Source organism: Mauremys mutica, chromosome 11 (genome assembly GCF_020497125.1).
Source record: "Mauremys mutica isolate MM-2020 ecotype Southern chromosome 11, ASM2049712v1, whole genome shotgun sequence".
NCBI classification, from domain to species: domain Eukaryota; kingdom Metazoa; phylum Chordata; order Testudines; family Geoemydidae; genus Mauremys; species Mauremys mutica.
In genome coordinates, this window is record NC_059082.1 from 29,350,062 (window position 1) to 29,368,965 (window position 18,904).

Sequence of the window (18,904 nt, forward strand, 5' to 3'; positions counted from 1 at the left end):
AATGACCATTTTTCTTTCATTCTTCTATTGCTGTTTGCTTTGCCATCACCTAGATTTCTTGGCTCTTACACTAGCTATGACTACTTGAAAAGGAACATCAAGTGGTAAGATTGCCGTTGATGTGAGGATGTTTTAAGGTGTCCTCTCACTGTTACATTTCTCACAGGCATTATGTGCACCTAAAATTTTAAACACAATGATTTTGAAAGTAAGTTTAAGTTAAGATAGCCAAAAACTATAGGTATTTTTTTAAATTGGCCATTTCCTGAAAATCATGTGTGAGAAATATATGAAATTTAAGTTTAAATGGCCTGCTTATTTAACTAGCTAAAATTTATGCACATAAAGCTAGTGAAGCTTAAGCTGATTGCGTTTATAATTAAGATGGCATTGTTGAAATATCGGGTGTATTTAGAAGAGTTCTAACAGAAATCAGTCTTTCTATTGCACATCCAATTTATGCTTTTTTTTAAAAACTAGATAATTTAAAATTAAACTGTTTTAATACCTACCTAAATAATAGCACAGTTCCTCAATTGAAAGACCACCCAAACTAAATTGAAAATGAAGGATTTAGAGCTAAACATTACAAAAATACACCCAAAATGTCATCTGCCTTTTGTTTGCCATCTTTTGGTTTGTGTTACTAATCTTTTTAAAGATTCAGTGTTGTCTTGAAATCTCTTGTGCTTATAAATGAATGTTTTGTACTTAGGACTGGATTGTATACAGAAACAGTTAATGTTCATAGGAAGAGATGAAAATTAGGTATTATAGAAGAAGAAATAGTGGTGAATTCAGGAACTGGAAACTTTTGTAAAATTAGACAAGTCAGCCTACTGTTTTTCTTTTATTTCCAACAGGGGGAAGCCTACTGATGCTGAGCCCACAGATAGACCTGGTGGTGAAAAGCGCTATGAGCCAGTTCCTCAAGTTACTCCTCCTCCCCCACCTCCAGTACAGTATACTCAACCTCAGTCGATTAATAACCCTGTCGTACTTCAGGCACATCCCAAGTCTGCACTTTCTGAGGGTATGAAATGTGAAAGTTGGCACGTCTAATAGAAAGAAGTGTTGAATTTATGCGAGTGTTCTATTTGCCTAGTTTCCTATTCTCCAGTACAGACTTAAGTTACTGCTCAAACTTTTAAAAATTGAACTATTCAGTTCTTGCACACAAAGTTTCTGTCACTACAATAATTTCTACCCAAGTTTAAGTAAAAAAATGTAAATTAGTTGGGGAATTAGAACCAATAGGTTCGGATAAAGGTGTTGTTTAAAGATGCAGACATTTCAATTAATGGGGAATCTTACTTAGACCACTTACACTTAAAGATACAAAAATCTCTATTTGTTAGGGACTTGGATGTATAATTTAGTACAGTGGCTCTCAACCTTTCCAGACTACTGTATCCTTTTCAGGATTCTGATTGGTCTTGCATACCCCCAGGTTTCACCTCACTTAAAAACTACTTGCTTACAAAATCAGACATAAGAATATAAAAGTATCACAGCACACTATTAGTGAAAAATTGCTTACTTTCTCATTTTTTCCATATAAAATAAATCAATTTGAATATAAATATTGTACCTGCATTTCAGTGTATAGTATACAGAGCAGTATAAGCAAGTCATTATATGAAATTATAGTTTGTACTGAGCTCGCTAGTGCTTTTTATGTAGCCTGTTGGTAAACTAGGCAAATATGTAGGCGAGTTGATGTACCCTGTGGAAGATCTCTACATACACCCAGGGATACACATACCCCTGGTTGAGAACCACTGACAATACACTAATAATGGGACTTTAACTAGTTGAAATCTGGACCAATCAGCTAATGCTATACTTTGACAATTTGGAGAGACTACTGAGTTCTATGAAAAAATTTGATGGTAGCTGAGCCTCTTTCGGGGAAGTGTCCATATCCCAACTATTATATTGTAGTTGATTCCATGTTAACAGTCTCAACAGAGATAAAGCAGATTAGTCTTCCTACTTCAATTTTATCATCTTCTTCTTTATAGGCAGTCTCCCAGCTCCTCCTCACCCCCACACCTCTTTGAGCATGATGTGTGCTCTCTCTCAAGTCTGCGAAAATAGAGAATTTTCTACTTTGTTTAGGCAGCCTTAACAAAGAATGTCCTTTCTTTTAGCTCAAGCTTATGATGATGTTGCAATGTAGCTTGTCTATTGTTTGGTTCCAGCCACTTCAGCTACTTGTGGCTCTGTTTTACTCCATTTCATAAAAAGGTTAGAGCAAATTTGTGCTGTGTAAATTAGGCATACATTTTATGGAAAGCCACATATGTACAATTTGTACATGTGCTAATACAGGTAACAAAAGTGTAGGTGACATATCACTATGAAGTATACTAGTGTTGGAATTATTATTTGAGATTATTAACCACTAAACACTAATTTAACCATAAATTCCTTTATTAAACCCAAAGGCCAAATGGCACTTGTACAATTGCTCTAAACCTGCCTAAAAAGCCTAAGTAAAACAATTTACTACTTTCAAACAGTAACAAAACACTTATAAGCATTTGATCAACATACTTACAAACTGGCTAAACCCAGGGGTTCTTAAACATGTATTGGTTGGCTCAAGTGTGGTCAGGCAAGTATTAGCAATTAACCTTTTAATAATTTACTTGTTTATACCCTTTAACAAACAAGAGAGATGATATTGCCAATTACTGACTTCAGCTAAAAACCAATTTGAGACAGTTTACCCTTATTTCCAGTCTTAATCCGGATAGGCTTTCGGAAGAAGGTAAATCTTTTCTTCCCCTCCTCCTTGCTGCCTAACAGTGTTTTCCATTGCACCTGGGTTCACATAGGCTTTAACACTGGTGTGTGGGTTTGGAAAGGGTCATGTTGGCTCATTTTAAGACAGATAATCTTTAAAACCATCCACAATTATCCCTATCGGTCAGAGGCCTTCTTTTTAGAAATTTTCGCTTCTCTCATAAGTTACTCTTTGAATCAGACATTCTCCCTACTTTATTTCTTCTGACCTTATATCTTATTATTTTCAAGGCTTTCATTCTACTTGCTAGTCAGGGCCTTTCTTTACAACTCACAAATATATTTTCTTACGTAAGCTAATTCTAATTCTTAAATTTCATATTTATCCTACAACTAGGAAGCTAGCAAGGCAGACATCTAAGAAGTACATACCTAAATGAAACGCACTTTTTATAGAAGACCAAAACTAGGCTACAAGTCCTACATTTATTGAAAACTATAAATTCCTATGCCATGGCTGTGTAGGACCAGAAATGGGCAGTAAGCCTTTATATTTCTAAAAGATATTATTTTAATAACGTTTCTCTTAAAGAGTAGCTTAATTTCAGTGCTATTCTGAAACCTTTAATGCTAACTTTGTGAGTAACATACAATCACATCCTACTAAATCTACTGCAAATTAGGGCTGTCAAGCGATTAAAAAAACTAATCACAATTCATCGTACTGTTAAACAATAATCAAATACCATTTATTTAAATATTTTTTGATGTTTTCTACATTTTAAAATATATTCATTTCAATTACAACACAATACAAAGTGTACAGTATTTGCACTGTAAAAAACAAAAGAAATAGTATATTTCAATTCACCTAATACAAGCACTGTAGTGCAATCTCTTTATCATGAAAATTGAACTTACAAATGTAGAATTATGTACAAAAAATAACTGCTTTCAAAAATAAAACAATGTAAAAATTTAGAACCTACAAATCCACTCAGTCCTACTTCAGCCAGTTGCCCAAACAAACAAGTTTGGTTACAATTTGCAGGAGATAATGCTGCCCATGTCTTGTTTACAGTGTCACCTGAAAGTGTGAACAGGCATTTTGCATGGCACTGTTGTAGCCAGCATTGCAAGATATTTACTTGCCAGATGCGCTAAAGATTCATATGTCCCTTCATGCTTCAACCACCATTCCAGAAGACATGCTGATGAGGGGTTCTGCTCGATAACAGTCCAAAGCAGAGAGGATCGATGCATGCTCATTTTCATCATCTGAGTCAGATGCCACCAGCAGAAGGTTGATTTTCTTTTTTGGGGTGGTTCAGGTTCTGTAGTTTCCGCATCGGAGTGTTACTCTTTTAAGACATCTGCACACCTCATCCCTCTCAGATTTTGGAAGGCACTTCAGATTCCTAAATCTTGGGTAGAGTGCTGTAGCTATTTTTAGAAATCTCACATTGGTACCTTCTTTGTGTTTTGTCAAATCTGCTATGAAAGTGTTCTTAAAATGAACATGTGCTGAGTCATCATCCAAGATTGCTGTAACATGAAATATAAGGCAGAATGTGGGTAAAATCGAACAGGAGAGACATACAGTTCTTCCCCAAGGAGTTCAGTCAGAAATTTAATTAACACATTATTTTTTTAACGAGCATCATCAGCATGGAAGCATGTCCTCTGGAATGGTGGCTGAAGCATGAAGGGCCATGTGAATGTTTAGCATATCTGGCACATAAATATCTTGCAACACCAGCTACAAAAGTGCCATGGGAATGCCTATTCTCACTTTCAGGTGACGTATAAGAAGCAGTCAGCAGTATTTCCCGTAAATGTAAACAAACTTGTTTGTCTTAGCAATTGGCTGAACAACAAGTAGGACTGAGTGGACTTGTAGGCTCTAAAGTTTTACACTGTGTTGTTTTTGAGTGCAGTTATGTAACAAACAAAAAATCTACATTTGTAAGTTACACTTTCATGGAAAAGATTGCACTACAGTACTTGTATGAGGTGAATTGAAAAATGCTATTTCTTTTGTTTATCATTTTTACAGTGCAAATATTTGTAATAAAAATCATAAAGTGAGCACTGTACACTTTGTATTCCATGTTGTAACATAAATCAATATATTTGAAGATGTAGAAAAACATCCACAAATAATTAATAAATTTCAATTGGTATTCTATTGTTTAACAGTTCGATTAATCATGATTAAACTTTTAAATTGCAGTTAATTTTTTGTAGTTAATCGACAGCTCTACTGCAAATAAAAAATTTTCATAATAGACTTAAGTGTCTGAACTGTAAAAATTGAATATTAAGGCTTACATATTATGGATTTTTTCATGTTTTTTTCCTCATTTTGTGTTACAGTTAACTCTATGTCCGTAGATTTCCAGAATTCCACAGTGCCCAAGCCTGACCCACCTCCATCTCAAAATAAACCAGCAACTTTCAGATCTTCCAACCGAGAGGACACTGTGCAGTCTACCTTCTATCCTCAGAAAAACTTCCCTGACAAGGGTCCAATTAATGGAACTGAGCAGACTCAGAAAACAGTCACCCCGGCTTATAATCGCTTTACAACGAAGCCTTACACAAGTGCTGCCAGGCCATTTGAGCGAAAGTTTGAAAGTCCTAAATTCAACCACAATCTACTGCCAAATGAAACTCAACATAAACCAGAGTTGCCCTCAAAGGCTCCAAATTCTCCTCAACCAATTTTAAAAGCACATAACTCATTGCAGCCTTCTGAGTTTGACAGTGGAATGGATACATTCTCCATACAGGCAGACAAGCCTAAATATCAACCAAATAACATTAATGCTGTGCCTAAAGCCATTCCTGTAAGGTAAGATATATATTTTTTTCTTTTATATGTTTTTAAGAATGGAGTTGCTCATGAAATTGCAGTTTTTTAGGCAGTGTGTCCAGTCCTGGGTGAATTGCTGTTAGTTTGCCCAGACTCTCTAATCCAAAAACCAGGATGCATCTCCTGGGACTAACACTGGAGGCTTTTGGGGAGACATGGGGTGTCCTGTCTGCCTGTATCCTACTTTTTAATAATTAAGTTGCATTCTTACCTTATGTCTTTTAGTAAAAATTAACACGTCTTGCTCTAAACAACTCCTCTCCAGAAGCTGAAATTACTAAATTATTAATGTCACAGCTTAATATTGCAAGTTCAGTGGGAGTGGTCTTGTATGTGTTGAGGAAGCTATATTTTTAGTTCAGGTCAATTTTTAAAAGCACTCTTTTAAAAAGAGATCAGTCATTTCAACATCTCTGTTCTACCTGCTATGAGTAACAATATAACTGAGTAATTGCAGCTTACTCTTAAACATTCTCAAATTATGAAGCTACCATAAAACTCAAAATCTAATCATCTATAAGGGGCATACTTTTCGCTAACTTGAGCATTTCCTCAATTTTTGTTTCAAAATAGGGTATCTGTTTGTAAAATGTTTGCAAAATATTTTGTCTCAATTGCCATATGTTGTGTGATCATAATGTACGATTCAAATTTTAAATAGTTTTTGCTGTTTTTTAAAATTCAGTAATGCAACATAAGAATGAGCAGTTTGCGCTAAAGCAGCTGGAGTTCTTTTATGCCAGAAGAAATGAGTACTTCTGAAATTGACATAAAATAAACTTAAGTACAATAAACCTCCCGATAAAATGTGAAGGTTTTTTCCATTCCTCTGCAACATTCATTTCACAGCCTGGAAAATAGCAGGATTCTAAGTGGTATTTGTTGATGCTATAGAAGTTAAGGCTGACAAATTGTCCTTACTTAAAGATAAGTGAAAGAAAAGTCTCAGTGAGGGTCATATAAGAATTATCAACATTAATACATCTGCTTTGTGTTTTTATGATACTAAACTCATGACAAATGTGGTGCTGGAACAACAGAATTCTAGTAAATTTTAGTCCTCTTATGCAGAGCTCTGTAGTTGGGGTGACTATTCTGAAACAACCCTTAAAACTGAGCATTCAAAAACCTAACTAGAGATTTTGGACCACTCAAAACTAGTTAACTGATGCTGTTGGTAAATTCCAAGTTAATTTTTTTGTGGCTACAGCAGAAATGCATCTCCATTTATCCTTTCTCTCAAAAGATAAGCAAAAATTACCCTATTCCATTTGACTTATTTCTTAGTTGAGACTGATTACACTTTAAAGGGCTAGCCTGCCTAATGTAACCATTGTATTGGTAAATTAATTCAAAATACAGTGTGTGCTACTGATTTTGGGGGAGGTATATAAAACTGCTGTGCTTAATCTATGCATCTCATGTTTAGCCCTTCAGCACTAGAGGATGACGAGGAGGAGGATGGACACACTGTAGTAGCCACAGCAAGAGGTGTTTTTAACAGCAATGGTGGTGTATTAAGCTCCATAGAGACAGGAGTTAGTATAATTATACCACAAGGAGCCATTCCAGAGGGAATAGAGCAAGAAATCTATTTCAAGGTCTGCAGAGATAATAGTATCCTCCCACCTTTAGACAAAGAGAAAGGTAAGAGTTGTCTTCGTATCTTAATTAATAGCAATAGATGGTATATTATCTAAGCACTGACTGCAAAACATTTGAAGACATGGTCTCTGCCCCCAAGAAGCTCACAAACTAGAAGTACAGAGGAAGTAGTATTCTGTTCAATTATATTTTCAGGTGGGAGAATAATTCAGGATGTCTCCATTTTGACTATAATTTTTAATATCTAAGTATGTTGACATGCACAAATTAAACTTTAATATACTTTGAAAATAATTGTTCAAAATGACTTTCATTGCTTCATTATCTCTATAGTCAATGAATGGGTGTATTCTAGTCTGCCAGGTTCATGTTTTCTCACATGATATAGGACTGAAAGCATTATACAATATATCTTTTTAAAAATTAAGTGAAGTGTTAGCCAAACACATTGAGAAAATTTACCTCAAATGCTTGAAGTTTCAAAGACCTACTAACAGCCAAATTTTTTCTGTCCTTTGCTTTATAAAAATAGGCATGAGGTAGAAAATACTCAAGCAAATGAAATTTTTTTTTTACTTGGTTTTCCGACAGTCTCTGAATGACTACTGCTGTTTCCTAAAACACACACTTTTTACTGTGTATTAAAAGTGGCAAGTAGTACAGCATATAACCTACGAATCTCTTTTTATTGTAGTCAGTTTGTTTTTTCAATAGCCACTCCAGAACCTAGACAAGGACTACCTGGAAACTAGTAATCCTTTAAACATGTACTATACGTGTCTCATTTAAGGAGAAGTTGTTCTCTCCTTCAGGACTTCAATTTCAGGAATTTACAATTGAGGCACTATATTGGTACTGCGGCGCAAGATTCAAAGCAACTCTAGACCTATCGTCTGAATATGGGTTGTTTAGTCGAGGAGCATGTTCTCATTACCATGTTGAGCATCGAAATGCAAAAATAAAAACTCTCAATTCCTTGTACCATGCCTTTTGACTGTTAAGAGAGGGTTGGGCTCTTAGCTGAGCTAGCAAATAGTTGCCTATCACTTTCAACAAGTGACTTCTTGGGTTCTTGCTTCAACCCTGTGCATTCCCTTGTCAACACTAAGATGGTTGACATCCTAATGGATAAAACACCAGTAGCAGTAGCATGCGCAAAGCTGTGGTGTTGGCAAGGCACTGAGAGGTTCACGTTTGTACCTCTGGTATAGCAGCACATGTTTGGAATTATAGGTCAGAAAAATTCTAATGTAGTCAAATAGTCTGGCCTGTCTGGCCATATGCCTTTCATTTTGTAATATGATCCAGTCCAGTTGAAATACACTGGAGTATGGTAATAGGAAAGGCAACCAGAAACAATTTTGCTGAGTAGCTCTGTTTTATTTGTGCGGCTAAATTTTCATAGGTTTTATAAATTAATTTCTTTGTATTTTGCTCTTCCTTGTGTATGAAGAAATACTGAATGTATTTCAAGGTGAACAGGTTTCCACTGGTAACTTTTTATTTTTGTTTCTCTTTAACTGTAGGTGAAACACTGCTTAGCCCGTTGGTAATGTGTGGGCCCCATGGACTAAAATTCCTGAAGCCAGTGGAGCTGCGCTTACCACACTGTGCGTCTATGACCCCTGATGGTTGGTCTTTTGCTCTAAAATCCTCCGACTCCTCGTCGGGTATGCTGTCCTCCCTCTGTCCTTTTGGGGCTTTTGGGTGCTATCGTGTAATTTAAGATCACTTGGCTAAAGGTGACAATGTGTAATATATAACTCAATCATTGTATTTGTGTTAAACTCTCCATTTCACTTTCATTACTGATGGTGCAAATTAATGGCTAAAATTGTGGTTGACAAACCAAGATGGTAAAGAAAAATACAGTATTATATTATCTACCTTAACTGTGGTCCATTAAAATAGCAGCATACTTTCCACTTTTTCTTCTTCCTTGAGGACTGTTACAGCTGCAAACACTTTAAAATTGTAAATTTGCACTAAAATAAATTGGGGAAAATGATTATGTACTCCTAATTGGCTTTTAAACCACCAACTCATGTCTTCTCTTAATTGGCCATATACTTTGTTAAATTGTAAATTTAACCTTTGCGCTCCTAAATCATGACTTATTACATGTTAACTGTTTTCATATTTGCAAGTTGATGCTTACAATCAGACCATTTAAGAAAACTACAGTGTTTGTCTGTAAAAGCATTTTATAGTTCATTCTAATATGGCTGGATTTTCCACACGATTTTTCTTGTTTGCTTCCACCTGTTTCTTCACCAACCTCCTTTTTGCACCCAGAATTATGGAGAGAGGCTTTTCATAGTTGAAGTTGCAACCAGGTTTCAGTTTTGTATGCCTGTTCTTTTTTTCTGTACGCTCACTACCACTTTCACCCCCTTACTTGGAACAGAGAAAACACTGTTGGCTGAAATTCTGGGTGATCAGTATTAGGCGGAAGTAGAATTTTTATGCAAGTTTCAAGCAATTTCATGAAATGTCTGAAGTTACAGCAATTTAAAAATTAATATCTGCACATTTGAAGAAAGTCAAGGTTTTATTCAGCTACTTTCTAACATTACAATGGAAGGATTTACACCTCTAATGTGTACATATAATCTGTATATAATATTTAAACACAGTTCTTATGTATACAGTATTTAAAACAAAATGTATTGTCATTAATGTATCTATACCTGTTAACAGTGCGTTGACACTGACAGAGCATCCGTTTTGATAATGGGCATCTGATTTAAAGAAATCAACATTTGGATGGTTTTTATGCTATTATATGCATGTGTTCCATACATCTACTTAACTGTATGTACATATTTGAAATGTTAAAACATTGATACTTAAGTGGCGGGGACCCAAAAAACACCATCACAACTACATAAAACTTTTTAAAAAGCACTCATATTTTGTAACTGAAAAATCTATTCATGAATTTACTTGAAATGAAAGGAGAAACGCTAGTCCTCCCAAATAGTAATCAAAACTTCTTTAAGACGGATCATTTTCCTCTCCTAAATTAACCTGTGTTTGTGTGTGTGTGAGAGAGAGAGAGAGATAAAGCATATACAAGTACTAACACTTTCTGTATTGGAGTTATAACACAACAATTTATTCTGTTTAACTGAAATGGGATGTATCAGTAATCTTGCTTTTTGAGACGATTTCAGAATTAGGCAATTCTGTCTGCTGATATGTAAGTAGACCATACTGTGTCTTAAATAAATATTTGTTTTCTCTTTTTAAATTAGCTGGTTACAGGACTCTGATTTTTCAGGTGCCTTTATAGTAGTGGTTTCCAACACTGTGGTGCTTTTTCTGTTCAATCTTTTGCTTGATCTCAGCTATTTGCTTGATCTCGGTTGTTTCCATGTCCTGTTCTTTAAATGAACATTTAATTACATATACTGACCTACTCTCTGCTAAGTCAGAAATACTTGTATATTATCCCTAAAACATCTGAAATTCTTGGTTAATCTCATTTTAACTTTTGAGTGGAGAGAATTTAAATTGCATCTTTAAATGACTAAGAGTACATTCATTTCCTTTTATATTACACTTGTTGCACTGTATTAGTTTGATATTGTATAGTCATTACTTCAAAGGATTTAAATGCCCAAATCATGGGAAAGTAATCGTATCTTCAATTTGTGGAGTAACAGTTATAGGTTGTATTGGTTAGAATCTAACCATAGGTGTGTGTGTTAAAATGTTTGCCTCATCTGTGAGATTAAAACCTACAATTCGCAAATTTATTCAAATATTTTACAAAGACTCAGGTTTCCATATTGAATGGAATTAATGTATTTACAGAACTGAAAATCCTCCAGCAGCACTAAAGTTCTAGTTGAGAACTATTTTAAATAATTAGCATTTGTTGGCTGCAATCAGTTGACTCTTTTTTTTAAATTCTCTAAATACACATGACAACCCTAGGCCATATTTACTTTTCCCAGTCTCCACATCAGGTGTTGTCATCATTTCAGCACATTGTCTAATTCATGTTTGTTTTTCCTTTACCACAAAGGTTTGAGATGCTGTATCATGTAAATGATGTCTCCAAATCTTAAAACAGATGTATTTTTGGGCTCATCTTATTGAAATTTTATAGTGCCATTTATCCTTCAGGCTTTAAAGAACACTACTACGTTTATCTCAAGAGATTAATCTACCACTGAAATGGTGGAATGAGGACACTATATTTTGGACCAGCAACATCTTGCCAATGGTTTATTGGGTGGGGAACTTCTCAAGTTGAAACTACAAGGGACAATAAGTATAGACTGGATTAATCTTCTGAGTTCTGTCAAATGACAACTAAGAATAAACCCTCTGTTTTTAAAGAAAGTATCACAGGAGCTTTAATGACCATAAGTGGAAATATCTCAGTTGTAAATCTTATCTAAAGTAAATATCAGCAAATTACCATCTCATTGGCACATCAGTGCTTTCGCAAAGTTTCTCCCAAAGATTAGTAGAAGTTCTTCTTTGAGTTGCTGCAGACATGTATACCGTTTAGATGTGCAGGTGCCTAGCACATACAAGCTGTAGAAATTTGCCTAGCAGTACCTGTAGGGGTGGCACTGCCCTGACCCCTCTCATATCCTTCTCATTGCCTGAGACTGGAGTTGGAGCACCCTCGATAGTGTTTCTTCACACTGCCCTTTTTTTTCCCCTTCTCTGTCTTTGAGAACTTGTAAATAGTTTAGTTGTTTATTAGCAATACCACAGATTAGTTAGGGAATTTAGCAGTAGTTTCCTGGTGGAAAGCCTTCACCAGGATTTAAACATTGCCTTTTATGTGGAGGGGCTATTGGAACACCATGTATGGGTATCTCTATTCAACTCGGCCTGGGAAAGGGGCTCATTAAGGATAGGGGCTCCATCTATAAGTCCTTCAAGAAAAGGACACAGATGGCAAGGGACTTGAGACTCAAGCAGTACCTGATGGAGTAAGCCATGAGGCCTATATCAGCATAGGAGATGGTACCAGTATGCTGATGTTCCTCAGCAGGACTCTGAGGCAGCCTCTAGCAGGAAGATATTCTGTTCCTCTTCCTCAGGTCCTCCAAGAAAAAGGACCAAAAAATCACCTATGTCTGGACCTCCACGTCCTACTCCAACAGCCCGTGTGAGTCTGAAATTATAAGGCCATATGGCCACATGTATCTACATAGTGCAGCATGTGAGGCTTGTCTGTTGTCCAAGTTACCATTCACTAGACATTCTGGTGTGAGTACCTCTGGAAATACCAAACACCCTGCTGCAGTGGCAGACAATTCACGACAATGTGTGTCAAGTGGTTCCCTTTGTCGGTGCAATGCCTACAGAATGTTAGTCACTGGTGCCTCCTCCATAAGTTAGGAAGTGCATCTGGAATCATTAACAATTCAGGGATTGTGAATGGAACAGGAACGGTCCTGTCATATCGATGTGCTGGAGCTTCAGGCAATGTACAATGTGTGGCGGGCCTTTTGGCATCACATTCAGGGAACAACAGTGCACAATATTCATGGACAATATCACTGTGATGTACTATGTCAACAAGCAGGGAAGAGCCCATTCCAGTCAACTTTGTCATGAAGCAATAAAATTTTGGCATGCCTGCATCAAGGAAAATATCATCCTAGTAGTGGCTCACTGACTAGGCTCTGACTCATCTGGCTGATCACCTTAGGAGAATCTTCTTGAACAACCACTAGTGGTTACTGAAGAACAGTGTGCTGAGGGCCCTCTTCCAAGAATGCCTCACAAACGGATTTCATCTGAATTGGGGTCTGAACTAATGTGTGCCTTCCCCCATCCCTCTTATCCCTCAGCTTATCCTCAAAATTAAAATGGACCATGCCAAGCTGATCACAATTTTACCAGCATGGCTGAGATAATATTGATTCTCCAATCTCCATATGCTATCAGTTTGACCTCCCAAGTCTTTCTCCCTTACCTGTTGACTCAACATCATGGCCAGAGTGTTCATCCAGACAGTCTACACCTTACCGTGTGTATATTGTGTGGCTAGATAGGAGGACATGCGGTGTTCAGAAGCAGTTAGGGAAGTTCTGCTTAGTAATAGAAAATCCTCTACGAGGGACACCTACTTGTCTATAAGGAAGCAGTTTTCAATTTGGGTGATCTCTAAGGGAATTCTGAATCTTGGCTGACATATGATGGACGTTTTGGACAATGTTGCAGTTGAAATCTTCAGGCCTGGCTCTTTGCTCCTTGAAAGTTCATTTGGCTGCAATTTCAGCTTTCCACTCTCCTTTTTGGGAGAAGTCAGTATTTTCAAGTCCTATGGCAGGGCAGTTTCTGAAAGGCATTGTCTGTCTCTTTCCACCAGTGAAGAAAATGGTGCCATTGTGGAACCTTAATATGGTGCTGAATGCACTAATGGGTTCATCATTAGAGCTACTCATTCTCTCTCCTCTCCCAGAAGACTACCTTCCTGGTAGCTATCACATCCACAAGACAAATCGGTAAATTACAAGTCTTGATGGTGAATCCCTTGTACACCCAGCTCTGCAAAGACAAGGTAATTTTAAGACCACATCCAGAATTTCTGTCAAAAGAGATCTCTTTTGCATTAATCAGGTTACTGTGTGACTGGAATCTTCAGGATAGAACCTGAAACTGTGGGACCATGGTGCATCCTAAACTCTCCTGCGTTGGGTGTCTCCCACAAAGCTATGACAGTGACAAGCACCAACACCCCTCCAGGCACTATGATTACTCAGTCATTGCCATCTAGAGCCCAACACTCTGCTATACTGCATGAATACTCGCTGAGCCACTCAGAGAGAGAACAGTCCATCTCCCCTTGCACTGCAGAAATATACTGTCTTGCACTGCTCAAGGCTCCTTTGGGCAATGCAAGATCATTAATACATTTGCCACTTCTTTGTAGAAAAGTGGACATGCACCAGCCTTTGTAATCTGACCTGAGATTCCACAAGCACTTCAACCTACAACATATATAAAACAGATTTTAACAACTACAGAAAGACTTATTTTAAATGATAAGTAGCAGGCGTAGAGATCAAAGTTGGTTACCTAATAAATAAAAATAAATTCGCAGTCTAAATTCTAACTTTAACAGACTAAGCAAGATTTGAATCAAACAGACTCTCACCCCACTGTCTGTTACAGGCATCTTACAGTTCTTAATACTCAGACTGAACTCCTTTCCAGCTTGAAATCAATCTCCTGATCTCAGTCTTTTGTCTTCTAGATAATCTTCCAGGTATTAAGATTTGGGATGGGGCGGGGTAGAGGGAGGCGAGAGGCCAAGTGATTATGATACAGTCTCTCTTTTTATACCTTCTTCTAGCTGCTAGAAAGATCCTTGCTGTGATGTCGGGTCCAGGCAGTCTCCATTGCCTGTGTGTACCCTCTGAGAAGAATCTGGGAAAGTGGATTTTTTTTTTGATGGGGCATCAACACTTGTCAGGCCATCCTTTGTTGCAGCTGAAAGGCTAGCTGTGGGAGTTTCCCAATCTCACAACATATTTCAGTAGCACTGTGATGGGGTGGGACTCACCGGTGCGGCACCTCCCACTGGTCGCTCCGGGAATTAGCTCAGTCATGGGGAGCACCCTCTCCTGGTGGTGTCCCGTCCGTCTCTCACCCTCCGTTGGCACCTGGACCCGTGTTGCTCCCTTCTGCTCGCGGCGTCCCCTTCAGGACACTGCCCTCTGGCAGTGCCCCCCGTCTGTTCTCACCCCCTTCCGGGGGGTGGGGGGGTTAACAGCAGTCCTCCACCTGCCGCAGTGGCCACCTACACCCCCAAAGTCTAACCTCTTCCATCAAGGGTATGGTGTAGTCCAATATGGGCATTTCCCACGGCCAGGTGCAATGTAAGGGGGAAGGGAGGGACCCAGCCCACCCGCTACTCTAGGTCCTGACCCAGGACCCTCTAGCGGCAGCCTCTCTGCCCTTCTCTCCCCTTGTTTGCTGTCCACTCTCCCTGGATCACTTCCCCTCTGACCCTTTGCACCCTTTAGGCCTTTTCCTCAGGGCCTGCAGCCTGGCACTCCGCTAGTGCTGGTCTCCCAGCTCAGGAGACAGACCTTCCCTGTTGGAGGTCTGGGAGAGACTGCCTGCTCCTCTTCTAGGCAGCCTGTATATAGGGCTGAGCCTGGCCCTGATGGGCGGCCACTTGCTCAGCCCTCATTGGCTCTCCCTCAGGCCTTCCCTAATTGGCTGCCTCTCATTGGCCTGCCCTAGTCCAATCTCTCATAGGGGTGGGGCAGCCGCCCCCCACAAGCACATGCAGCAATACTTCATAACTTTGCATACAATGATAGTACATACAATTCAACAGAATATTAACATTCAACAGATGAAGACTTTTAAAATGATACCTCAAAGGCATGTGTTGTATCAAACTTATCAATCATATCACAGTGGTGAATATGAGAGCTCCAGGATGCTACTTTGAGGTACACTTTGTCACTTTCTTACCTGTATTTTTTCCCCAAATCATATTTGGGTGCAGAAGACCGTCTTAGATGTGAGAAGGTATTTGACATTTTAGCCTGAAAGGATAAAGCATTTCGTTCATTACCTCGTCTATTCATATCTTACACTGAGTGGATGAAAGGACAATTGGTTTCAGCTCAAATCATATCTAAATGGATATCTATATTACGACGACTTTTGGAGTGGCTTAGATTATGTCCCCAAGTTCAAGCAACATCAACAGCATTTTTTAGAGATGTTTCCATAGTGTATATCTACAGACCTGCAATGTGGTCTCCAGTAAACGGTCTTTTTTAGACATTATGCTATCACCACAGCATCACAGGCTGATGTAAACTTTTGGGAAGGCAGTTCTACAGTCACTGTTTTAATAGACTCTGAGCCCCACCTCCTCATTAAACGACTTGTGAGTCACCTGCGTGGCATACATGTCTGCTGATATTTGAAGAAGAAAAGATGGTTACATACCTGTGTTATAACTGTTGTTCTTCAAGATGTGAATGCAGACGTGTATTCACAACCTACCCTCTGTCCCCTCTGCCGCAGAATCCCCAGCCTAAGGTTTGGTGTGAAGGAACTGAGGGGGATTAGGGTAGCACGACCCATATATAGTCAGGGGAGGGACCATTAAGCAACGGGCACAAGCATCATCCCTACTGATACTGCTAGGCCTATTTCTCTGGCTTTGGTGCACTGGGCATGTGAACAGCTGAGTGGAATACATGTCTGCATCCACACCTTGAAGAACAGTTATGACACAGGTAAGTAACCATCTTTTTTCAGTTAGTTATACTGTACTACTGATATACTGTGTTCAGATAAAAAATTACTCATAATACAAAATAAAGTTCCCCCTACTTCATAGCAAGTAGAACTTATCTTGAGTTTTGACTTGTCTTTGTTAAAATTAATGTAGCCTAGTAAATGTCCAAATTTTCTGAGTTTTTTTAATACAAAAGTCATGTGAGTATCCAATATAGATTAGTTTTGATCATTTGAAGGGAAAGCACTATGTTGGTGCTGCTGCAGAGCAAATCTGTTTTGTATGTACAACAGTCCTTGAGTACCACCAAGTCTCTTTTGAAATACCACAACAAGAAGCAGTTTGCTAAATTAAAACTGTACCATCCTTGGACTCTTTCTGAGTAAAATACAAACTATACTTTTTATTGCAAAACATGTTGATTCTGAACTAAAAGGTACTATCCAAAAAACATGGTTCTTTCAAGATGTACACTGTTTGACGTTCGATTCTAAACACCAACATTGTGTTTTCCTCCCACAGGTGACCCCAAAACTTGGCAGAACAAGTCTCTTCCTGGAGATCCAAACTATCTTGTTGGAGCAAACTGTGTCTCAGTCCTAATTGACCACTTCTAATCCTTAAATTAGCTGACTGAGTAAATAATGTGAAACTGAGATGGACCTTACATATAAACTGAATGACTCTATCAAGTATTAACGGAACTTACTGTTTAAGCATCTTGCTTTAACTAACAATGGTTAGCAAGTACACTCTTGAACCACGGTCAGAATACATGCCACAAACAGGAAGTTTACTATGGAAACAGGGTGGGGTTCTTGTGGGTTCCGAATGTTGGGGTTTTTGGTTTGTTTGTTTTTTAAATGGACACAGCTAATGTTTCATTGTTAAAACTTTAAAGTACCAATGGAATACATACAGAAGAATTGAATTTGGTTCATAGTCCACTGGTTGAAGTACAGAATTTGGCATTTTTATTTTTTAACTTGGGGGTGTTAAAATACACAATACTATATTTCCATCTCTGGTTTTTTGATGGCTCTTTTGGTGTACATGTCCCATAAAGTAGCGATAAACTTTTGACTACCACAACTTAGATGTTTTCCTCTACTGTGAGGCTTATAAAAGCACGTCTACTTACTGTACATGAAAACATTGTTAGTTTTCTTTTGTTATGGGAAAGATAGAAAGCATGTGAGATGACTATGGTTCAGTTGCCTCTGTGGATTTGTAAATTAACCAACACACTACTACAGACATATTAACCAGCAGGGATGCCTTACCCTCATGTTTTTAATAGTCTTAGTTCTCATAGTTCTCTGTATTACTAAGTTTGTATGGCTTTTGTGCTTAACTAGATAATATATCATGAAACAGATTGATAAAGTGACTTATTGTGAACTTGCTGGTTTAGAGAACAAGTATTGTTTGTTTGTGTTGATCAACCAGAAGAGAGCCAGAAGAAAATGATGGTATGTTTTCTGCTATGCATTTGAAAATTTATAGATGTTATAGAATGCCTGTATATAAAGCGTGCATACCACTTTTGTTCTTGGTTTGTAAATTAACTTTTATAAGCTTTACCTTTTTATATATAAATATATAAAAACAAAACAAAGTTTCTTAAGGATATCTTTGTATTCTCACACCTTTTGAGCCTTGAACTTTGACATCTGCAGCAATAAAGCAGCATTTCTACATTATACAAACAAGGACATTTTTTAAAAAATGCACAATGTTGTTACCTTTTTAAGTGCTGCATTTGAAGACTATAACTCGGAATTCTCTAGTTTGATTAAAATCTTGAAAAATATCCCTACTGTAATTTGTGATAAGGATGCTATACTATGTGCCCTGAAATGTATTTTTTTACTAATAAACAATTTATTATGGCACATCAGCACTACTACTGTTTAGATAATATACCACTGCATTCTGTTAATCAGTTATTAGCTATTCAGGTGTGGCTGATTTTTTCTTTGCAGTTATTAAAATTACACATTTCTAAATATACAGAATAAAATTGTTTTTAAAATAATAAAGGATATTTTCAGTATCTTATTGTTTCCAAAATGCATTTATGTGCACACTTCCAAATCAGTTTAGTTTCTGTTTTAAGGACCAGATTTTGCCATCCTTACTCATGCTCAGTAGAACTTTATTTTGGGAGACTCCCCACTGAATAATCTTAACTATCATAATAAAACCAATTCAAGGTGCAATTGTGGTGTGAACCAACTGGGGCTACTCGAGAGTAGGATATTACTCGAAGCAAGTACAAGTGGCAGAATTGTGCCATGAATCACCATGGGTAAATTAGGCTCTTTATTGTATCAACTATGTAAATTAGTTTCTAAAACATGCTGGCAAGTTAGCAAACACATTTTAATTTCCTGAGATCTATTCCAAAACTTGTCCTATAGAGG

General features: G+C 37.6%; 1 protein-coding gene across 3 annotated transcripts in view; it reads left to right on the top strand.

Moving 5' to 3' along the window:
* Positions 1–18,516, top strand: part of TJP1 (tight junction protein 1) — a 294,015-nt gene extending 275,499 nt beyond the window's left edge. Inside the window, exons 25-29 of one of the 3 annotated variants that reach the window (XM_044979338.1) lie at positions 864–1,033; positions 5,128–5,605; positions 7,056–7,273; positions 8,758–8,901; positions 17,001–18,516. In XM_044979338.1, the coding sequence (XP_044835273.1) occupies positions 864–1,033; positions 5,128–5,605; positions 7,056–7,273; positions 8,758–8,901; positions 17,001–17,095 (1,105 nt within the window). In that variant the 3' untranslated portion in view covers positions 17,096–18,516. The remainder of the gene's footprint in view (positions 1–863; positions 1,034–5,127; positions 5,606–7,055; positions 7,274–8,757; positions 8,902–17,000) is intronic. The other 2 variants (XM_044979340.1, XM_044979341.1) reach the window with 2 other exon arrangements.
* Positions 18,517–18,904: the final 388 nt, after the last annotated feature.